Source organism: Lutra lutra, chromosome 7 (genome assembly GCF_902655055.1).
Source record: "Lutra lutra chromosome 7, mLutLut1.2, whole genome shotgun sequence".
Lineage (NCBI taxonomy): Eukaryota > Metazoa > Chordata > Mammalia > Carnivora > Mustelidae > Lutra > Lutra lutra.
The window spans coordinates 111,466,809-111,490,354 of NC_062284.1; the positions used below are offsets into that span (position 1 = coordinate 111,466,809).

A 23,546-nucleotide genomic window follows, 5' to 3' on the forward strand; every position below is an offset into this window, starting at 1 on the left:
GAGGCCGGGATTTACATTGGGAATGGATCACAGGGACCGAGTTGCGGTGAGGAATTCGTGACGTGCCTTTCTGACTCAGAAAAGCCAAGGTGACCTGCTCTGGTAGGCTCGAGACCCCCCCCCCCCCAAAGCCGATAGCAATTAATGTCTTCCTAAGCCCCCTCTCCTATTCGCACAACGGGGGATGTTTGGCTGTGACACCGGCGTGACCCCCACCACGTGCGTCTTTGTATCTGCGAGTATCTAGGCGGCCCGGGAGCGGCTCGCATGGGGCGGGACGGTCACCGTCGGGGCTGCGCGCTCGCCCCACCTGCGGGCGTTAATCATTAGCGGCGCCGGTTCCCCGTCACCCCGGGCTCCGGCTCGCCGCGTCGGGAAGGTTCTCCGGGTCCCCGCGGAGCCGCCAATTGCTGGATTCCAGCGGCCGGCCCGAGTCTCCACCCACTGGAAACATTCCTGGCCCGCCCCTCTCTCCCGCTCTTCCCTCCCTCCGCAGCTCCGGCCCCGCTCGCCCGGCCCCGACTTCCTGCCGGGCTCTGGGAAGGCGCGCGCGGGCTGGGGTCCCGGGGGGCCGCGTCAGCAGCTGGCCGCAACCCGGACCGCGGAGGGGCCGGACCGTGGGCGGGAGCGGCCGGCAGCCTCAGCCCCTGCGGAGAGCGACTTTCAAACTCGCGCCTGCGTCGCGGCCGCACCTGAGCAGCCTCGCGCGCCGAGCGTGCGGGACCCGGCGGGGCGGCGACCGCGCGGTGAGTGGCCCTCCCTTCTCCCCTCTCCCTCGGCCAATGGCAGTGCCTAGAGCCCCTCCGAGGTCCCCCACCCTCCCGGTCCCTCGCCCCAGGCCCCCGCGGGGTGAGGACTCGGGACGGCTGAGGAGGGCCCGGGGCTGCGTTGGCGCCTTCCAGGGCGACCTCCGTCTCTCCCCCAACGCCAGCAGAGGACCGGAGCGCGGGAGGCTCGTACGCCGAGACCTTTTCTGTCCTGTAGTCCCCACCCCGGAACCAAAAGGAGCGAGCGCGCCCGGTGGCTCTGGGAAACTCCGTTTGAAAGCTGGGAAGCCCTCGAGGCTGCGCCCGTCCGCGCTCGGACGCCAGAGGGCTGGCCCTTGCCTGGGACTGTGGGACTTGGGCCGGGTGGACCCTTCTGGGGAAGCACCTCAGCCTCTGGTCCCGGGAGCCCAACGGGCGCCTGCAGCTTGTTCCGGGTTGGTACTCCACAGTGCTCGTTCTTGAGAATCTCAGCTCCTGTCCTGGAAGGGTTAGAGTGGGTGCCAGAAAGGGAATGTCGGGAGCCGAAGGCATAGAGGCCACTGCCTGCCACTGTCGCACTGTCGGCCTCGACCTCGCCCACTCCTGAAATCTGTTTGGTTTTCTCCCTATTCTCAGCCCTTTGGTTTGGAAAGCTAGGAGGAGAAGTGCAAACTTGAAATTTCAAGATATTTTTAGGTAGCTCCTTTTACTCTTCGGAGCTGCTTTTGAAAACAAAGAGAAGAGTGGGAAATGTAATGGTAGGAGGCTGGGGAGGTGTGGCCTGGGGGGGGCGGGCGGGAGGGCGGCGCGGTGTTTGTGGCCGCGGTAAGAGTTTTATCCTCTAGGCCACTTGCTAAACTGTGGGCAGATGGAGGAGGCTGTCTTCTCCAGGGCCCCTGGGGAGGCAACTCAGACTGCATTATCCTACATGGAACCCTAGACTGGGTTCTTAGAGTCTCCCTAGCCCTGCCTCTTCATGCAACCCAGTCACATCGACCTTGCTTAAGAAATAATAAGTAGGGAGAGTAATGACATCGCCTGCTTCCTTTTAGGAGAGTGCTTTTCCAGCACCTCTCTTGATGGACTGGGAGTGGAATCCTCATTGACTTAAGCTGGGAATGACTTCATTCCAACCTCCCAGCAGAAAACCTAGATAGTAAGAACCAGAGGAAGGTGTACCCCTTCCTGCAATCCCGGGGTGCCTCATCTCTTCCTTCTAAGCCATGTTAGGTGCTCCTGCTGCTTTTGCTGAATCTGTTCCCTTCTCTGGGGGCTGGACGACCCCTTGGCTCCCTGGTATCTTGCTCAGGGGATAGAGCAGGGAGTCAACATGGGGTGAACCAAGTCCTAGAAGCAGAGGGTGTGGTTTAAGGGTTGTTTTATTAGATGTGGCCTATCAGGAAAGTGGAAAAGAGCACTGGCCTGGGAGTCCAGCACAGGATTTTTCTTGAATTTTAATCCTGGCTCTACTGCATAGCATCAAAGATTGGTAGAGTGGCTAGTGCTGGAAGGCACCTCTCATTAGCCTACGCTACACATGAAGGAAGCAGAGACCACAGATGTGAGGTGATTTGAGCCTGATCCCTGTTGGCCAAACAGGGACTAGAACTCAGATTTCATGCTCTGGCTAATCCCTGCTTTCTCCAACATGACCTGGGCAAATCACACATCTTTCAGACTCAGTTTCCACGTGAGTAAAGCAGGGTACTTGCGTTCTCTTCCTTAAAGAGGTTGTGGTAAGGATCAAATAAAGCAGACATGTAGAAAGTGCTCCATAAACTCTTATACAGAATAAAGAGCTCACTGTGGCTAGAGGGGCTCTCGAGAACTTTAAAGTTTACCAGATATGTCCCCTGTGTGCCACAGGAGATGGTCCTATGGTGGAGGTTTACATCTGTGGCCTGCGATATCTCAGCTCCAGAGTAAACATTTGGCTTACCAAATCCACAGCTAACCCAGGGTCACTGTGTTTACACCGGAGGAGGCCAAAGGCCGTGGCCTGAGGGATGACCGGGGCTAGAGGGGAAAAGGGACTGTGTTCCAGACGCGTGGCTTGCCCCCACCTCCACCCGCTCTCAGAACCTTGTGAAGGAGGGCGCTGGGCTGCTGACTTTGGAGAGTTAATTGTGGAGCTATCTAGTTATTCTCTGTTTTACTGGGGTTGAGGGGACTCTGGGCTTTGGAGGGGGGTGTTGCCTTTGCAGCTGCACTGAGGCTCTCTTCAGCGACTCATTTGCCTCCCTCCCCCTTACCCCAGGCTGCTCCTCTGGCCCCGGCCTCTGCTCTGTGCTGGCTCTCTGGCCAGCTGCTTGTCCATAGGCCTTTGTTCCAGAGCTGCCTGCTCACCCTCCCCAGCAGAAGCCCTCAGGCTGGAGGCTTGGCAGCTGGAAGTCACTCCTGTGCAGGAAGGCTCTACTGGAATCCACAGGGGACCTGGCAGACCCTCATTGCCTCCTGTTGGGCTCCTCTTAGGGCTGCTAGCTTGCTCCTGGCCGCACACTCTCACTTTCTTTTCTCATCTCTCCTTCTTTCCCTGAATGGTTGGATTTCCCTTCTTTTCTTCCTACAATTACACTTCTTAGTTCTATTTTTAAGTATTCATTCATTCAACATTTATTTGGCGCCTACTATATATGAATATAGATACAGTGAACAAAATACACAAATATTGACCGGGAACTGACTTGTAGTGGGGGAGGCTGACAGTGAGCAAGATAGAAAATGAAATAGAAAGCATGTCAGTCAAAAACAACAAAAACAAAAAGAAAGAATGTCAGTGATAAGTAGAGACATGTGATAGGGAAGGAGGCGGATGTGCATTGCCACGGAGGGAGTAAGATGGCATTTTGGATGAAGTGTCCTGGGAAGCCTCCTGAGCAAGGGATATTGGAGATAATTCCTGAGGGAAGAATTTCCCTTCGTCTCTTATCGCCTTTGCTTGACTCCCAGTTAGAGCAACCCACTGTGGGACTGCGGGGCAGGATTTGGAATTGGGTGTACCTGGGTTCGAATTCCGGCTTTGCAGCTTGCTAGCCCCTTGGTGCTGGACTCCTCTGAGCCTGTGTTTTTCTCGTGTAAAATGGAGTTAGTCATTATACCTACCACGTATGGTATTCTGAGAATGAACAATGAGAATGTGTGTTAAACACTCAGCAAAGCCTGCAGAGGTGTTCAGTAAATGAGAGTCGTATTATTTCTCCAACCAAATTGTGCGGGGTTGGGGTAGCCCAAGAGAGTTCATGCCATTGCTAAGGACTGAGGATGAAAGGATTTGCGTTTCAGGTGTTGGGCAGGGGTGAGGAATTGGAGGGAGATAAAACAGAAATCCTGGTTAGTGCCGACTTTCCTGTTGGTGAGACTTTTCTACCGTATCCTAGATTTCCGATGGTTGGGCTGAGGATGCCGGGCTCCCAGGTGTGTGCTGCTTTCCCCGGGATAGGCTGAACTGGGGGCAGCCCTGGCCTTCCCTTGCTCTGGAATTCGCCCAGCGTCTAACCAACCCTGATGAATCACAGCACGGTCCCTGGCCTCTCCAGGCGGCCTCACAGCTGGGAAGGCTGTCTGCCCCTCTCCCAGCCTCCTGTAGATAAGTTATGTTCCGAGAAGGAGGGAAAAGGGTAGGGGAGATGACAGAGAGGGAGGGGAGGGTTGGAGAAATTGCATTGGGGGGCGGGCAGGAGGATTCTGATGGAGCCTTATCTTGGGTTCTGCCCGGACTCTAACTGCTCAGCTCCCGCGGTTTCCACCCAGCCAGTCTTCGAAGTCTCTTCTCTCCTCGGAACCACGGCCCTCAAAGGGAGGGGCAGGCTCTAAGACTGCTGTCAAAGCTGTGGTGAGCGGTTTCCTGGGGGCCCTGCCCTGGCTCAGGAAGCAGGGATGGGCTGGGGAGGGTGAGGCCTAGGGAAGTGGTCATCAGCCAGACCACACCCCCTGCAGGCCCCGTGGCACAGGCAGGACAGCCAGGAAGGCCCTGTGGTGAAGGAACTTTCTGGGCCTGCCAGCTGGTGCCTAGAGACTGCATAAAGCTAGTTATAATCTGGCCTCAGAGGAAGTTGCAAAGATAGATGGCCCTGAACAGCCCCAGGCATTTTTGTTTTTGTTTTTGGGTGACCGTAGTCAGAGGAGGAAGAAACCTGGGCAGGGTCCACTACCGCACGATCAGAAGGAGGTGCACCTGGAGATGCGTGGCAGTCCCCCTGGGAGTTAGCTGGCAGGAATGATGGCTGGTCCTGTTATCTGGGCCCCCGCTGTGTGCTTCTTATTTTGATTAGAAGCTGTCTGAGGGCAGGAACTGTGCTGGCTTCATCTTTGTTCCTGTGGCACGGAGAGCTGTATGAAGAGTAATCAACAAGGGTGTGAGCAGCTTGTGCTGAGGTCCCGGCCTGACAGTGATCTGGGCTCGGTGGTCTCCTTGGCTCCGGCTTATGTTCTGTGGGAGCTGAGTTGGGGGGTGGGGAGGGGAGAAGGCAGTGGTGAGGGTTAGGCCCCTCCGGGTGGGCTGTGGCCATTTGGGAACGTAGGCAAGGGGAAAGCCAGGCCTTTTTACAGTTCTCTTACAGGCCTTTGGGGAGGTTCTCTGGTTTAAGCTGAGGGAATGGATTTGTAAGGACCTTAAACTTCTTTCCTGCTGAGCAGATTGTGGGCCTAGACACAGGACCTGCACAAAGGCTCCGTCGGGCTCAGTGGTGGCTGTCCATGCAGCCTTTTGGAAAACCCAGTCTGAGAGTCCTTGAAGTTGCTGATTATTGCTGGGGTCTGGCTGAGAATGCAGGGAGAGGTGTGAGAGGAGTGAGGTCTAGTTCTTACTGTGGTAACGGGATCTCAAGAGGAGAGATGGTCCTACAAGTCCCGGAAGCTCTTCAAAACACATATCCTCTACTGTCCCGGCTGCAGGACTGTGCGTGTCTGTGTGTGTTTGTGTGTATACATTGGAGGTTCTGGAGCAATAGTTGGCAAGTGTTTGTTGGCAGGCAAAGGGAACCAGTATTCATGCAGCCTCTTTCTGTCCTGCACGATGCTACATCCCCAGTGCTTGCTGCATAGTAGGATTCCAGTAAATATTTTTTTAAAGATTTGTTTATTTATTAGAGAGAGAACATGGTGGGGGGGAGGGCAGAGGGAGAGGGAGAAGCAGGTTTCCCGCTGAGCAGGGAGCCCAACATGGAACTTGATCCCATGACCCCAAGATCATGACCTGAGCTGAAGGCAGATACTCAACTGACTGAGCCACCCAGGCGCCCCTACCAATAAATATTTTTCATATAAGTGAAACCCTACTGTGTGGTAAAACCTTAGGAATTCAAGAAATCGTCACAGTCTTCACAAATGTTCTATTCCTCTCTAAAGATGCCTAGGAGAGTTAGGAACGTTAACCCGTAGTGGGCTGCTATGGTAGAGGGGCAGGCAGCTCTGGATTTCTGCACCCTGGAGGAGGGCAAGGCTGCTGGGATCACTGGGTCCAGTCCTGCCAGGTGCGATGTGGGCTCTGCCCCCCTGCGGACAGGAGGGTGTACTTCCACTTTTGAGTATAGTTCGTCCCATACTAGGTCCCATATTATGCCATTGAAGGCAGTAGTGGGGGTCACCTCTACGCTCTTTAGGACCTGTCCTCTCTGCAGCCTCGCTTACCTGCATCTAGCCAGTGAGCCTCAAAGCAGCCAGATTCCTACATTATTATTCAGCCCAGCTCCCTCAGACTCTTTAACTTTTATATGTACGTTATGCCATCCTCTTTCCGAGCCAGCAGCTGAAAGGAAGCAGCAAAGGAAAGAGAGTAAAGAGGTGAGCACAGAGAGGAAAAATGACCCCAGAGTTGTGGAAAGTCGGCAGTGAGAGTGGACAGAGGTCAGAATAGCAGGAAGGGCCAGTGCTGGCGGAAGCCAGGGTCTCTCATTTAGGAGGAATGGCCTGGCACACCTGGGCCCTGGGCCCTGGGGGGGAGGGGGTCATCATTTTCATAATTGATGCTTTGCTGTAATTGTGACCTTGAGTCATCCAGAAAAGGTTAAATTATGCTCCCTTGACTGTTGAGGAAGGCATGCAAGGAAGCCCTTACTGTGTTTTTTAAAAGATTCCCAACCAGATTGATGAAAAGTTTCAAAAATGCTGATACTCAGATACTAGTATCACTGTTCCTCTCAACCAGGCAACATAAGTGGTGTCACCCGCAACCACAGATAAGGAAGCGTAGTCCACCCGAGGTTGGAAATCCGTCCAGGATCCCTCGCCAAGACTTGGCAGGAATGAGATTTGAACTTTTGAATGACCCCCCGGGGCACAGGCCCTCAGCTTTACTGAAGACCGGTTCAAAACTCTCTTAAAATGTTGCTTTTTGGACAGCAGTCTCCACGGGCGGTTTACTGTGTTATGGCCCCACCCAGGTAGATTGCCAGCTGCCCCACAGGGCCCTGGCCTTAGGAGAAACAGGAATGCTTTCAGTCCATTTGCATTTTAAGCATTTCCCTGGGTGCTGTGCAGCACTTTCGGAGGCCAGAAAATAACAGGGAGGAACTGCAGTTTCAGACATCACAGGCCTCTTTCCATCAGGAGCTTTGTTCCTTTGTTCTGGTCCGGGATGCTGCCGTAGAGCGCTTTGGTGCGCAGTCCTGGTGCTGGTTGTCGGGTCAGTCTCCGGGAGCCTGGAACCCGCCCCTGCCTAGGAACCCCGACCTGACTCCCTGTTCCCACTATCCAGTCCTGGCAAATGGTCATGGTGTCATATTTGCCTCTCTCATTTATCATCGAGATAGAATGTTAATGCATGCAATGGAAGCTTCCTTTTTCTTGGGGAAACCTTTCTCTGGCCTCCCTCCCCAGAGGAGATAATCTCCTAAATATATTGTTTATTATACCTTTGCATGTTTTTATACTTTTTACTGTTGTCTGTAAGTCATGTATGGTATTGGGTTGTTTTTATTTTGACTATAAATAGCATCACGTTCGGTGTGGTTTTCTTGAACTTGGATTTTTTTTTTTTTTTAAGATTTTTTTATTTATTTATTTGACAGAGAGAGATCACAAGTAGGCAGAGAGGCAGACAGAGAGAGAGGAAGGGAAGCAGGCTTCCTGCTGAGCAGCGAGCCCGATGCGGGACTCGATCCCAGGACTCTGGGATCATGACCTGAGCCGAAGGCAGCGGCTTAACCCACTGAGCCACCCAGGCGCCCCTTGAACTTGGATTTTTTACCCAATATTGTTATCTAGATTTATCCATATTGATGTGTTTAAATCTCATTTATTCATTTAACTTGTGTGGCACATATTGTATAATTTTATCACAGTTCCCTTACTGATGGACGTCCGTTTTTGCACCATTGTAAATAATACCACGTTGAACATCTGGGCACCAGTCTTCTCTGCCCTGTGTGCCGGCAATGAGTTGTGCTTTTCAAGACGCTGTGAAACAGTGTCCCAGAATGGTTTGGAACTAAGTTACGTTCTTACCAGAAATATGAGAACTGCTAACTTTTGGACTGTGTCTTTAAATCTGGTAGGTATGAAATGGTATTTAAAAATTATTTAAAGGGGCGCCTGGGTGGCTCAGTGGGTTGAGCCGCTGCCTTCGGCTCGGGTCATGATCCCGGGTCCTGGGTTCGAGCCCCGCGTCGGGCTTTCTGCTCAGCGGGGAGCCTGCTTCCTCCTCTCTCTCTGCCTGCCTCTCTGCCTACTTGTGATTTCTCTCTGTCAGGTAATAAATAAAATCTTTAAAAAAAAAAAAATAAAAATTATTTAAAGCGGGACGCCTGGGTGGCTCAGTTGGTTAAGCAGCTGCCTTCGGCTCAGGTCATGATCCCAGCATCCTGGGATCGAGTCCCATATCGGGCTCCTTGCTCGGCAGGGAGCCTGCTTCTCCCTCTGTCTCTGCCTGCCTCTCTGCCTACTTGTGATCTCTCCCTCTCTCTCTCTCTCTCTGACAAATAAATGAATAAAATCTTTAAAAAAAAATTATTTAAAGCAAGGGTTTTTAAAATTAACACTTTGATTACAGATAGGGATGAGCACTTCTCTTGTTTTTTGGCCAGTCATGTTATTCTGTCTTTGCCCTTTACATTAAAATTAATTGAGTAAAACATGTGTGCTCTGCAGTCCCCCAGCTCCCCTGCCCCCACTTGCTATAGATACACTTTACCCAGAGTTTCAGTTGCCATTGCCTTGGGGTGCCTGGGCGGCTCAGTCTGTTAAATGTCTGACTTGGTTTTGGCTCCCGTCATGATCTCAGTGTTTGTGAGGTTGGCCCGCATCTGGCACATGGTCACCAAGGAGTCTGGTTGAGAATCTCTCCCTCTCCCCCTCCCTGCTCTTGGGCTCTTTTGTCCATGAGTGCTCCTTCTGGCGTGCGCTCTTTCTCTCTCAAATTAAAAAAAAAAAAAACAACCGTAATTGCTATTGCCTTTTTCTTTTTGATTTATAGGAATTATATATATTGAGTAACTGCTCTTTGGTAGGTTATATTCATTATAGCACTGTAGGTTATCGTAACTATTAATAAATGTCATTTTTTGTATAAGGAAGTTTAATTTTAATGTCGGATTTACTGATCTTTTCTTTGTATTTTCTGTCTCTTGTTCAAGGAATCTTTTCCTATTCTGATTTTATAAATATATTAAAATATTTTCTTTTAAAATTTAAGTTTTGCTTCTCATGGTTACGTTTTAAATTCACCTACAGTGTGTTTTCTTTATATGAAACTGGATCTCAACTCTGGCTCCACACTAAAGCCTTACAAAGAGCTGTAAGAAAGAAAGGACTGATGTCTGAGTCTCACCTTCGATCAGACCAATAAAATAAAAATTATCTTGGGGTGGGGCCCAGGCTAGGTTATGAAATGCTCCAGGTGACTTTTATGTCTAGCCAAAGTGGAGAACCCCCACCCTTGTAAGGTTTTTTCCAGAGGAATAGCCAGATTTTCTAGGATCAGTTATTGAATAGTCTATACTTTTCCCACTGACTTACTACTTTTCAGATTTGATTGATTTATCTTTGAGATATATTTCATATATCTTAAAATTCATCCATGTAAAGTGTTTAGTGGTTTTTAGTATATTCACAGAGTCCTGCAGCCATTACCACGAACTGATCCTAAAACATTTTTATCCTCCCCAAAAGAAACCCAGTGCCCCTTATCAGTCATTTCCTGTTCTTCCCATCTCCCATCCCCATGCAACCACACATCTACTTTCTCTCTCTGTGCATTTGCCTCTTCTGGATATTTCACATAAATGAGTTCATAAATACGTAGTTTATTATGACTTCTTTCCCTTATCATGGTGTTTTCAAGTCATGCATGTTGTGGAATGTAATCAGACCCTCCTTTTTCTTTTTATTGCTCAATAATCCATCATACGGATAAACTGCATTTTGTTTATCTTTTTTTTTTTTTAAGATTTTTCATTTATTTGACAGAGATCATAAGTAGGCAGAGAAAGGCAGGTAGAGAGAGAGGAGGAAGCAGTCTCCCTGCTGAGCAGAGAGCCTGATGTGGGGCTCCATCCCAGGACCCCGGGATCATGACCCAAGCCAAAGGCAGAGGCTTTAACCCACTGAGCCACCCAGGCGCCCCTTGTTTATCTTTCATCAGTTGATGGACATTTGAGCTCTTTCCACATTTTGGCTATTACAAATAATGCTTCTGTGAATGGTTATGTACAGCTTCTTGTATGGACTCTTTTTTTTTTTTTTTTAACAGATTTGTTTATTTGAGAGACTAAGCACAGCAGAGGGAGAGGGAGAAGCTGACTCCCTGCCTAGCAAGGAGCCTGATGTGGGGCTCAATCCCAGAACCCTGGGATCATGACCTGAGCCGAAGGCAGAGGTTTAACCCACTGAGCCACCCAGGTGCCCCTATTCAAATCTTTGCCCATTTTTAAATTGAGTTTTATTATTGTTGTTGTTGTTAAGGTTTCTCAGATATTCTGGTTATAAGTGTGTTGTCGGATATATGATTTATAGCTACTTTCTCCCATTTTTGATTTGTCTTTTCACTTTTTTACTTTCTTGATAGTGCCCTTCGTAACGCTGGTTTTTAATTTTGATATAGTCTAATTTATCTACTTGTTTTGGTCCGTGTGATTTTAATATTTAAGAAGCTGTTGCTCACTCAGATTCACTAAGATTTACACCTAGGTTTTCTTGGAAGAGTGTTATAGTTTTAGATCTCACCTTTAGGTCCATGATACATTTGCCTTGATTTTTGTATATGGTGTGAACTAGACGTCCACATTCATTCTTTTGCATGTGAATATCCAGTTGTCCTAGTACCATTTCTTGAAAGTCTGTTCTTTCCCTGTTGAATCATCTTGGTACCCTTGATGAAAATCAGTTGGCTGTAAATGTGAGGTTTTACTTCTGTACTCTCAATTCTGTTCTGTTAATCTAGATGTCTGCCTTTATGCCAACACAACACGGTCTTACGAAGTACAGCTTCCTAGTTAGTTTTGAAATCAGGAACTGTGAGTTTTCCAACTTTGGTCTTTTATAGGATTGTTTTGTTTATTCTGGGTCTCTTGCTTTTCCACAGAAATTTTAGGATCAGCTTGTCAGTTTCTGTAAAAAAAAAAAAAAAAAAAAAACCAGCTGAGATTTTCACAGAGATGGTGTTAAGCTGGTAGATTGATTTGGTGAATACTGCTAGTTTAACAATGTTAAGTGTTCTGATGGATGAGAACATGAAATTTTGTTCCATTGATTAAAATCTTTAATTCTTTCAACAGTGTTTTGTGGTTTCCAGTATAGAAGTCTTACACTGCTCTTGTTAAATGTATTCCAAAGTATTTTATCCTTTTTGCTGCTCTTGTAAATGGTGTTGTTTTCTTTGTTAATTTCATTTTTGGATTGTTCACTGCCGGTGTGTAGGAATAAAACTGATTTTTGTGTGTTGATCTTGTATCCTGCCGTGTTGCTGAACTTTTTCATTAGGACGAATGGTTTTATAGTGGATTCCTAGGGTTTTCTGTATATAAGATTGTGTCATCTGTGAATAGAGATAGTTTTACTTCTTCCTTTTCAATCTGAATGTCTTTTATGTTTTTTTCTTGCTTAATTGCCCTGGCTAGAACTGTTGTACAGTGTTGAATAGAAATGGCATGAGGGGACATCCTTGTTTTGCTCCTGATCTTAGGGGAAAGGCATTCAGTCTTTCTCCATTAAGTATGAAGTACCAAAAAAAAAAAAAAAGTATGAAATACTTATAGTTTTTTTTTTTTTTTTTTTTTTTTAAGATTTTATTTATTTGACAGAGAGGGAGAAAGAAAGGGAATACAAGCGGGGCTAGTGGGAGAGGGAGAAGCAGGCTTCCTGCCGAGCAGGGAGCAGGGTGCCCGATGCCTGGCTACGTCCCAGGACACCAGGATCATGACCTGAGCGCAAGGCAGATGCTTAACGACTGAGCCACTGAGGCACCTCCTGCAGGTTTTTTGTAGATCCTCTTTATAAGGATTGGAATGTTCCCTTCTCTTCCTAGTTGTCGAAGTATTTTTATTGTGGAAAGGTATCAGATTTTGTCAAATGTTTCTTCTGGGTCTACTGAGATTATCAGGTGGTTTTGTACTTTATTAATGTCTTGAATTCTGTTAATTGATGTTTGGATGTTAATCCAGTCTTGTTTTTCTGGGATAAATCCATATGGTCATAGTGTATACTCCTTTTTATGTATTACTAGTTTCTATTTGTTAGTATTTTGCTGGGGATTCTTTACACCTTTATTAGGGATTTTAGACTGTAGCTTTTTTCTTGTGATATCTTGTCTGGTCTTGATCTCAGGGTAATACGGCCTCATAGAATAAGTTGGGAAGTGTTCCTTCCTCTTCTATTTTTAGAAGAGTTTGTAAAGGATTAGTATTAATTCCTTTAAGTATTTGGTAGAATTCACCAGTGGGGCCATCTAGTCCTGGGGAAATTTATTTATTTCTTTATTTTAAGATTTATTTATTTGAGAGAGACAGGAGGGGCAGAGGGAGAGGATCTTCAAGTAGACTCCCTATGAACATGGAGCTCTACAGAGGCTTGATCCCACAACCCATGAGGACATGACCTGAGCTGAAACCAAGTCATGTGCTCCACTGTCTCAGCCACCTGGGTGCCCAGATTTTTCTTTTAGCTCTTGGAGTAACAGTTTGTTCCATCTTTTTACTCTCTTGTGATGGCTTATTTTGTTGTATGGTTATTAATGTTTATACTCAGCTCCTCTTCAGTGGTTGCAAAGAGTGGGATGCTTAAAAGTAAGGTGTTTTGGAAGTCTGCACTTACTGGTGATCATGAGATCTAGGGCATAAAAGGGGTGGGTGGGTGACTGAGGCGGAGTAGAGGAAAGTATTGTTGGAAGGCTCTTCCAAAACTTTGCATGTCTGCCTGCTTCTTAAACAGGACTCTGCTAAAGAGTTACTTCCTCAAAGTTGAGAGGCAATGTGGGGGGATTTGGGGGGTAGGAAAAGAATAAATGAAACAAGATGGGATCGGGAGGGAGACAAACCATAAGAGACTCTTAATCTCACAAAATAAACTGAGGGTTGCTGGGGGGAGGGGGGTCAGGAGAGGGTGGTGGGGTTATGGACATTGGGGAGGGTATGTGCTTTGGTGAGTGCTGTGAAGGGTGTAAACCTGGCGATTCACAGACCTCTACCCCTGGGGCTAATAATACATCATATGTTAATAAAAAAATTTTAAAAAGAGTTACTTCCTCAGAGTCTTCCTGGACCTCTTGACCAAATAACACCCCATCCCCCCACTTACTCCTTTTTTTTTTTTTTTTTTTTAAACATTTATTTTTATATTTTAGAGAGAGAGCCGGGGAGTGCATCCGAGCTAGGGGAGAGTCAGAGGGAGAGGGATAAGCAGTCCCGCTGAGTAGGGAGCAGGACTCCACCCAGGACCCTGAGATCATGACCTGAGCCGAAGGCAGAGGCTTAACCCACTGAGCCACTAGGCGCCCCTCCATCATTTTTTTTTTAAAGATTTTATTTTTTTGGGGGCGCCTGGGTGGCTCAGTGGGTTAAGCCGCTGCCTTCGGCTCGGGTCATGATCTCAGGGTCCTGGGATCGAGTCCCGCATCGGGCTCTCTGCTCCGCAGGGAGCCTGCTTCCCTCCCTCTCTCTGCCTGCCTCTCTGTCTACTTGTGATCTCTCTCTGTCAAATAAATAAATAAAATCTTTAAAAAAAAAAGATTTTATTTTTATTTATTAGAGAGAGAGAAAGCCCTACTCTTTTCTCTGCTTTATCTTCTTTACGACACTTATCGCTATCCAGAAATATCTTAGTCATTTGTCTACCTTTTATGCCCTTCCCCACTGGAAGGTAAGCTCCTGATAGCAAGGGTTTGTCTTACATATTGCTGTGTTCCTACGACTGGGCACGTGGCTTGTACTGCCAATAAATGTTAGGGGTTTGAGTAATCCTGCTTGCAGATGAAAGTCATCTCAGCCTCTATTCTGCAGCCCTCAGCTGGGCTGGGTCTGACCAGGCAGTCAAGAAGAGGTGAACAGTTTGGCCCTCTGTTCCCAAACCTTTTTCTGGGCCTCCACTGGGGTTGTCTTTTTGTCCCATAAAAGCTCAGAAAATACCATCCACCCCGTGTGCTTTATTTGGGCCTTTTTCTGTGTTTGCACAGCTCCCCAAGTCAGCAATAGGCATTTGAGTGTTAGAAGACATGGAGGCAAAAAGGTACAAGATCTGGTTCTTAGCTGTAGGAGGCTGTAACTGAGTTAAGAAGAGAGAGCATTCACAGAAGACTCTTCAGGGACTTGCTCGTCATGGAGCTGCTGTGAGGATGAGTATCTCTTGAAGTGACAGGGTGGAGAAAGGCAGCCTATGCACCGGTCGTTGGGCCACCCTCAATGGGCACATAAGCCATTCCTTCTAGAAACTTCTAAATGGGAGTTATAAATTCCCAGGTGTCTCCATTTTGCCCCCTTAGATTGCCCTGCAGTGGGAGAACTTGTTCTGAGCAAAGTGTTATTTGTAAAACTTAAAGTGCCCGAGGGCGGGGCACCTGGGTGGCTCAGTGGGTTAAAGCCTCTGCCTTCGGCTCAGGTCAAGATCCCAGGGTCCTGGGATTGAGCCCCGTATCTGGCTCTCTGCTCAGCGGGGAGCCTGCTTCCCCACCCCCCCCTGCCTGCCTCTCTGCCTACTTGTGATTTCTGTCAAAAAAATAAATAAAATCTTAAAAAAAAAAAAAAGTGCCCGAGGGCATTGGTACAAAGTGGGCTGAGGGAGTGCCATCTGCCTCTTTTAAGGCCCCGGGATTCCAGGAAACCCTGGCTGTCCCTCCTACATCCCTGTTGGCCCTTGGGTAAGTGAGCACATAGCTCTGGACCTTGGGGTTGTTGGGAGGAAATTCTGTAGGGACTGTGTTGAGCACAGGGCCTGGTGCAGCCTGATGACATGCTAGTTGGGATTCCAGGCTGGCATTTTGGGAGCCACTGGTACCTCTGTTTCCTGATCTGTGGACCGTCTGCTGCCCACCTGCCCCTGGCTCCTCCCTCTTGTAAGGACAAGGGTTAATATCCTTCAGCTTTGAGGACCTGGGGTGGGGGAGGAGCCACATAAATGGAGTATTGTTGTGCTGGTGAATGATCTGGCTTTGTTCAAGTGTCTTCGGGGTTTGACTTCCTGCAGTCAGTGTCCCCTTGTGTTTAATGGCTCAGAGATTTGCATGTCCTCAGTGGGGCAGTGCTTACCTGCCAGATGTGATGGGGGTCCTAACTCAGGGGGACCTGCTGAATGAGGGAGAGAAGCCTCATTTCCTCCATCAGAGTCCTCCCAGGAATCAGGAATGAAAGAAATGCAGCAAGTAGGACCCACACGCGGAAGTGGTTCTGAATAGGACATTTATTGAAGAGGTTTTGCAGGAGGCGGCGGGCACTTTAATTCCCGAGGCTGTTGGTGGCAGCTCGCTGCTTGCCCCAAGCCTGTTAACTGCTCTGCTGCCAGGCCCCAGGCGGCCCTCCCGGTGCTCTGTGCCCCGATGGGAGCCCTTTTGAGGAAAGCGGTAGGTACCCTGTCTAGGCCAGGCTGGGGAGTACAAGGGGGCCTGATGAGAACTCTGAGCTCTGGGCCTTCAGGCCTTTATAAACTCCCCCGTGAAACCTGGCCAGCCACAGGTTTGGGGGCAAAAGGTAGGTTTCTCCCTTGGGGGTTCAGAAACTGAGGAACCCCATGGATGCAGGTATAGGAGACCTGTTGTTGTCCTTCCTCCTCTCCTGCCCTGGTTTCTTCTAGTGGATTGGTCAGTTGTGGCTGGGCGAGAGTGAGACAATCCTGTGTTCCTTTTTAGAGGAGACTGCGGGCAAATCTTCTGGGGTTTCAGAGGCCCTTCTGATTTCTGAACATGCAGTGTTGGGTGGTTTAGAGAAGAGGCCGCTGTTGGAGGGACCCAGCACCAAAGCGCACACACGCTGGGAAAAGCAGAGTTAATCTCTAACTTTCTTCCTGAAGTTTCTTTTTCCCAGAATCCACAGAGGGTGGTTAGTTTGGATAAAATCAAATGGTGGCAGGACAGCAAGTGAAAGGAAGTTCTCCTGACCCTGTTTCATCCCAGATGGACACTGCTGGGCAGGGGCTGTGCCCACCACCACCACTTCCGGAGCTCCGGGCCACAGGAGTGGGGAGAGCAGGGGCCAGGCTGCTGCCCTGTCTTGGCTGGATTTTTTTACCTTGAAGCAAGGCCTTGCTTTTCCAGGAGCGGGAGCGGGCTGCCTGGGCTGTGCTGCTCCACACCACGTGCATCCCCTCACCCGAGAACCTAGGGTTTGGTGACAGCCACCCCTCTGGACTGTGTTCTGGTCTCCTAACTAATCAGCTGAGGGACAAATCTCCTTTCTTCCCACCTGGGAACTGGTTGGATGAGTTTCTTGGGCCTCCCTGGTTGAGGCCCCTTAGAGGGGAAGGTGAGGGCCCTGGGGGGTGGAGGCAGGTGCTGTGGGGCCGAGAGTGGAGAAGGGGCCGCCTTGGGCTCTGGGACAGGGTTCTGTGAGGGGAGGTGTATGAGGCCTTGCTATGTGAAGGGCTGGTGCCTTTGAGAGTCGACACTTGCGGAGACTATGGAGTCTGTCTGACCTCTCTGGGTCAGGCACCAGGCCCGAGATCAGCATCTGGGGAAAATATTGGGGTGGGGGTTCATCAGTGCACTTTTGCTGTAGTGCCCAAGAAGTGGGGCAGGCCAGGGTGGTTTGATGGATGGCAGCAGTTCACAAAAGGGGGTTGCTCACGTGAACGAACGCACTTTTCTGGGTCTGGATGGTCATGTTTGGAATTAGAGAGGAAATTGTGTTTGGGGGAGCTGCCTTGTCCCCTAATTCTGATTTGCTTGGGGAGGGAAAGTGAGAATTTGGGGGAAGGGAGGAAACCCTCAGGTGGTGAGATGTATTCTGACCAACCCCTAGCCTTTGGCCTGGAATCCTAGTGGGACATTTTCTTTCAGCGAAGACCCCAGATCTCTGTTTTCTACAGTCGGTGTTCTCTTCCTGCTTTCAGAAGCAGGTGATTTACACGGAGCTTTGTTTCTTCACCTTTTCTTGGATACTCGTTGCTCCCCCCGCCGCTGCACAAGGGTTGGAATAGGTTTTGTTCTTTCTAGCAGATGCTTCCTTGGGTCATTCTCTCTTTCTCCTCCCTGATGCTCTCTCTGAACAGTCAGCACCTTCTTGGCCCTCTGGATTCTTCCCAAACACTTCTTTGGCTCTACAGACACCTGGTGCCAAAGCCATGTGTGGTTTGTGCTTTCCTGGAGTCCACATTCTCACACCTCAGCTCTCAGTCCGAGACTCTCCGTGGTTGGTAGTTGTTCTTCAGGTGTGGTTCTGGCGTGTCCTTCCCACAGAACTACCGCCCGTGCGTTCTCTAGTCTGTCCGATGCCTTCCAGCCTGGCCTCTTGCTGCCAGCTACCCTGGGTCCTTGGGAGGTCCTGGGCCTTTTAGGACTGAACTCTCCCATGCTGCTGCCTTTGCCCCTGGGACCCTCCCAATTCTTCATCACTTGGCAAGTACAAGCTTATTCATCATTCAAGGCTCAGCTGAAGCCTCACCTCCTTTAAAGCTGCCCAGATGCCCCAGGTAGCACCAGCTACTCCCTCTTCTGCCAGCACAGTTTCTGTATTTTTACCTCTGAATAGCACTGAAGGCGTTGCCTGGCAGAGAATTTGTTAATAGGGCTCTTTTTCCTTCTAGAATTCGGTTCCTCAAAGACAGGGACAGTGTCTTACTCATTTCATTATCCCCAGGGCCTAGCATCATGCTCAGAAGTGTGGAACGAATTGCCAAACTGGAGGCAGCCTTGAACCCCCAGGCTGCCCACGACCCCACTCTCCACTCCTTTTGTTATTGGGGCACTTGTCTTGCTTCTCCAGAGAGAGGATCAACCCTCAAGAGTGCGAGCTCTGTGTGTGATTCATCTCTGTCTCCCACAAAGCTGCCATAGTGTCTTTGTGCAAAGTGAGTGCTTGAAAATACTTGTCCAGTGAATTCTGCAGCTCACGGCCTGGGCAGGGCAGGGACTGTTCTCCCTATACGAGAGGGTGGGTGTGCTCGTCTGCTGTGGCGCAGACGGCTCACTGCCTCGCTCCTTCATCCCCCCGCTGCTGAACAGCAGAGCTGGGGCGGGGTTGGGGAAGCGCTGCCCAGAGTCCCGGGGCTCACCCATGCTCACTCTGTCATTTGCGCTGCTCCCCGCCTTCTTTGATATTCCTGTGATTTAGGAAATGGGTGAGCAGCAAGGCTTTTCCCAGTACCTTGAGTTTTTGTCTTATATCCTAGTTCTTCACATGTCTACCTTGCAGCTGGATTTTGTTTTTTCTTTAAAACACAAGGGCTAGTGTCGAGGATGGTTGTGACTGGTCACTTATTTGTGCCTTTGCCACCTTCCCTTTCCTGTAGTTCTGTTCCTGCTTGTCCCTGTTGTCCTCTGTCTTTCTGTTCCTCTTCAGCTCCTAGCAGGACACGTTGTCTTTCCCTGTGGAGCCCTGAGGAATGTGGCCTGCCTGCTGCAACAAAGGGCTCTGACTCACTTAGACTTCATCTTCTGCTTTGCCCTTCTGTTGGCCATGGATACCAGACTCTGCCTTTCCAGCCGAATTGCTTATATTTTCCCGTGTAAGATCATGGTCCTAGTCAGCGTTGGGACTGTATATGTTGGATGGCTGGTGGGAGAGGATTAGGTCATGCTAGTTCACCAAGCTGAACTTTTATCTTTATTCTTCATGTGAGATGTGGGTAAAAATTATAGGCACCAATCAGGAAAAAAAAACCCAAAAACACTTGTCCCAGTGCTTGTAACTTCTCCGTCCTTGTCGTCCTGCCGCTTAGGGTGGCTTTACTGTGTGGCAGATCTTGACTTGCATCCTCTCCATTTTGGGGACCAGTCAGGTGGGTGCTTTTGTTCTCATTTTGAGGATGAGGAACTTGAAGCTCCGGAAGGTGAGGTGGCTTGCCCAAGGCCACACAGGGCCAGCCAGGTGGAGTCGTTGGGTTTTAGACCAGATCTGCCTGGCTGCGGAGCCTGTGGAACCGTTTAGTGCGCGTAACCTCTGCTTTGCAGACTCCTGGGCACACATGTGTGCACTTCTCTCTCCTCCTCTGCCTAGGGACTTAGAGGGTCCTGGTGGGACCCCTCTGTTCCCACTTGCTTCCTGCCAAGATTCTCCAGGGCCTTTGAACGGGATGGAACAGTAAGTGCTGCAGCTGTTGAGGGTGTTTGCTCAAGTTTCCTCCCCGCCCCCACTCCAGCTGAGAGGCCCCAAAACTAGCAGCTCCTGCCCTGGCCCCGCCATGGGGACAAGATGGCTGGTTTGCAGGGAGAGGTTCCTGAAGTTTGCTGGTAAGGAGTGGAGGTCCTAGGGCCTTTGTGTCTAGTGATGAGAGAGGTGGGGCCTCTAGGACACCGAATTTGTCTGTGATTTCTAGCCCCGGCTTTAGCTGCTCCATCTTCTGGGGACATTGTGTTATTTCTGTTGACTTACCCTGGCTGTGAGTGGTAGTAATTGCTCTCCTTGGCCTTTAGTATGTATGCATATGAAATATCCCAGTAGACAGCTTTTCCTGGACTATTTGTAGGGGGCCCTTATTATAGTCTTTTCTATAAATTCCAAAGTGGCTCCTTGGCCACTTTTCCCTTCCTCTCAGTTTTTTGTGGCTGGTCACTTGGTATGTGGCGTGACAGCAAGGCAGCTATGCCTCTGCTCTAGTCCCTTGTCTGGGGCCAAGTAGGACAGGATTGCTAGGTTCATTGAGCAGTCCCTGTTCCTGGGTACCTCTTGGCAGACTGGAAACCTCCTGGTAGTGACTAATGTGGAAATGCGTTAGTCTGGGAGGATCTGGCCCAGCCCTTGTTTTGTTTTTTTTTTTTTAAAGATTTTATTTATTTATTTGACAGAGAGAGATCACAAGTAGACAGAGAGGCAGGCAGAAAGAGGGAGGGAAGCAGGCTCCCTGCTGAGCAGAGAGCCCGATGCGGGACTCGATCCCAGGACCCTGAGATCATGACCAGAGCTGAAGGCAGTGGCTTAACACACTGAGCCACCCAGGCGCCCCCCAGCCCTTGGTTTTGACCACTGTTTCTCTTTCACCAGACCATGGGACTGGTGAAAGGTGCTGCTGCACAGTCCTGCAGACCTTCCGCGGGTGTTTTTTGAGCACCTCCATGTACGTTGCTCTCAGGGGCGGGGGTGAAGGAAGGGCACAGGAACGCAGGCCCGGCCCCACTGACTTGCACTGTCTAGTCCAGAAGAAAAGCACGCACATACGAAACCCCAAGGACCAGCACTTGAAGTGGTACTCAGGGTCACTAGAGTTAAGAGAAGTGTGTATTAGTGTCCTCTGGCTGCTGTAACAAACCCCACAAGCTTCGTGGCTTGAAACAACATGTATTTGCTGTCTGATAGTTCTGGAGGTCAGAACTGAATCTGGATCCACATGGCTCTGTTACTTCTGGAGGCTCCAGGATTTGTTTCCTCTCCCTTCCCAGCCTTCAGAAGCCATCCAGATCCTTTGCTGGTGGTCCCTTTCCTCTACAAAGCTGCAGCCTCTTTCTGTCTGTCCCTCTGCTTTTGTTGTCACATAATTTCTGACTCCTGTATCCCTCTTGTAAGGACCCTTGGGATTGCATCAGGCTCACCCAGGGAACCTAGCAATAGTCTCCCCATCCCAAGATCCTTGACTTGATCACATCTGCAGTCTCTTTTGTCATATAAAACAGCCATAGGATCTTTATATCCAGGGACGATTAGGGTGTGCTTATTCTTTGGGGGTGGGGGGTATTGGGGGGGTGAAGTCTACAGTAGTATGTGTATTGGATGCTCCAGAAGTGGTTGAGGAGGCCTTTCTGAAGGAGGTTATCTGACCGAATTTGTGTAGGGAGAGATGATCTGGGACACATCCCAGCTCTGAGAAACCACATGAGAAAATGTCAGGGCTAGGAGGTGGTGGGGTTAGTGAGGCACGGGTGGGTGGTCCTCCCACTGAGACGAGATGCCAGGGCCTTAGCTTCCCTTCCAAGGCCAGGCTGAGGAGGTTTTCTGGACTTTAGTCTGTAGGCCTAGAGTTCCTCCCAGAATTCAGGTGGGAAGGCTCCATTGGCAGCCACGATCCCCTTTCCTTCCCAGCAGCTGAAGTCCTGCTTCAAAGACCCAGCCACCCTTGGTGGCCCCTGCTGTTCTGGGGTGGTGGGAAAAGGAATTCACGAGGGAATATAAATTCATGAGGGGAAATGACTTTGAGCCAGCTGGCCTGGGTTTGTGGCCCAGAAACCCCAATGACACTGTGTGCACAGCTTCTGTGATAGTCACATTGCTCACATGGAACATATCGAACACAGTCACTCCCCAGGGAGCCTTCCCTTGTCCTGCCTTAGGGTGCTTAGAGCCCCTGAGTCTCCAGGGAGGGGTGGGAGGGGCCCGAGTGAGGAAGCTGCTACAGCAAGGGACAATGAGCCAGATCCTCTCAGAGATCCTCCTGTCCCACAGAAAGCCCCTGTGGCTGTGGTGAAAGGTGGTCCCCCCACACCTCTGGTGGAGGGGGAGCTGCAGGAAGAGCCAGGCAAGAGCCAGGCATGGGGCGGTGCTGGGCTGTGGGTGACAGCACAGCCGAGTGAGCTCTGTGCCCCGGTGTGAGATCTCGGCGGATCCCCTTGCTCCTGCCGTGCTTGTCTGGAGAGGCTGTAGCTCTCCTCTGTTGCTTCCTTCTGGTACCCTCTCTGTGGACATCCTAACATGGAACTCGGGGGCCATCCTTCTGGGGAAGGTCCAAGGCGGCTGGCTGGCCAGGTTTGGAGAGCCTTTGGACCGGGTAGGAGGTGCAGTTGAGAGATGAAAGGAGCCCCTGGGGAGGTGTGCAGGGCTGGCAGGTATTGGAGCAGTTGCCTCTGGGAGAGCCCCCTGCTCTTTCCCTGCCTGCCTCTAGGACAGGTGTGTCAGGCTTCCGCTGCTCGGGTGGGGGTGAGGGACGGAAGGTGAAAGGATGACATCAGCCTCCTCCGCACCTGGAGCCAGCCTCTCTGAAGCAACCTGTTTTCTGGGGCGTCTCCAGATTGGCCCACACAGAGGGTTGTCCACTGAGTGCCCCCCTCCTTCTCCTGCCTTCTCCTCAGCAGCCTGCTGGCCAGGGAGGGAGGACCAGAAGGGAATGTTGCTGAGTCCTGGGGATTCCCCAGGGCCAGAAAAGGAGAGGTTCTCCGGAGGGTTCCAGGTGAGTGCCCTGTAGGACCATCTTTTCTTTCTTTGTTCCTTTCCTCCCCTTTTTTTTTTTTTTTTTTTTTGGTAGGCTCCACACTGGGCATGGAGCCCACTTGGGGCTTGAACTCATGACCCTGAGATCAAGACCTAAGCTGATCAAGAGTTGGCCACTTAACCAACAGAGTCACCCAGGCACCCCGGGACCATCTTTTCTCAAGTTGGGGGTCGGGGAGCAGGGTCCTTTTGTCTCAGTGACCAGAGGCCTGAGGACAGAACATGAGGGCTAATGATGGGTTTTGTCATTTTTTTCTGTTGGAAGCATGGGTCTGGTTTAGGTTGGGGCATGGGGCTGAGGCCTCATGAGGAGGAGAAGGATGTGGGATTTGACCCCCGTCATCTGTGCTGGGAATCCAAGGGGCCTGCTGCAGCCTGCCTCTCTGCCTGGGGACATTCGGGGAAGGTACTCAGAAGGGAGGGCCGATAACCTGAGGAGGTGTGGGCAGAGGAAGGGTGCGGATTGTGTTCATAGAGAGAGAGAGAGTAAAAAAAAAAAATCCTTCCTCTCCTGCATCCCCCCCCCCCCCATGTTTATCTGAGCTACTTCTTCGGTCCATCAAAAAGAAGGGCTTGGGGGACCATCACAGGTGTGCGACTGGAGATACCAAGTTTTCTAGAAGACTGATTCACTGATTGATGATTGGACTGACTCATGTTGAGAGATGGAAGAGGTCATGGCGGGGGGAGACTTCAGGAAACTGGAGACTGGGTGCGGTAGGAGAAGGAAGGCGTGGGCATCTGGCTTGAGGGTTTGGCCGCTCTCTGCCTGTCTCCTTTAGGCTCCCACTTCCCCAGCCAGACTGTGTCTTCCGGATGAGTCTGAAGACCCAAGTTCCAATCATGGCTTTGAGGTGAACGTTGCGGTTTGGGGTGATACTCAGTGGAGAGGAAGGGAAGGTAGCCTCTGGCTTGGGCATGTGGGCAGGTGCAGGTGCTGTCTCTCTGGGAGTCTGAACTACACACACAGTAATGAATGGTTGGGCTTAGGCTTTTAGGACCAGAATGCGCTCAGATTGAGTGCGATGGCTCTGCTAACAGCCCCCCACCCCCGGATTCTGCCTTGTTTGCTCTCCCTGCTCCACATGCTTGT

At 50.2% G+C, this 23,546-nt stretch overlaps 1 protein-coding gene across 16 annotated transcripts in view; it reads left to right on the forward strand.

Annotated features, from left to right (window-relative positions):
• The first annotated feature begins 481 nt into the window (after positions 1-481).
• PLEKHG3 (pleckstrin homology and RhoGEF domain containing G3) overlaps positions 482-23,546 on the forward strand; it is a 42,447-nt gene continuing 19,382 nt past the window's right edge. For 5 of the 16 annotated variants that reach the window (XM_047735674.1, XM_047735678.1, XM_047735675.1 and 2 more), the window contains exon 1: positions 22,318-22,412. In XM_047735674.1, the coding sequence (XP_047591630.1) occupies positions 22,350-22,412 (63 nt within the window). In that variant the 5' untranslated portion in view covers positions 22,318-22,349. Of the gene's footprint in view, positions 747-19,037; positions 19,098-22,317; positions 22,413-23,546 lie in introns of those variants that run through there. The other 11 variants (XM_047735679.1, XM_047735680.1, XM_047735682.1 and 8 more) reach the window with 5 other exon arrangements.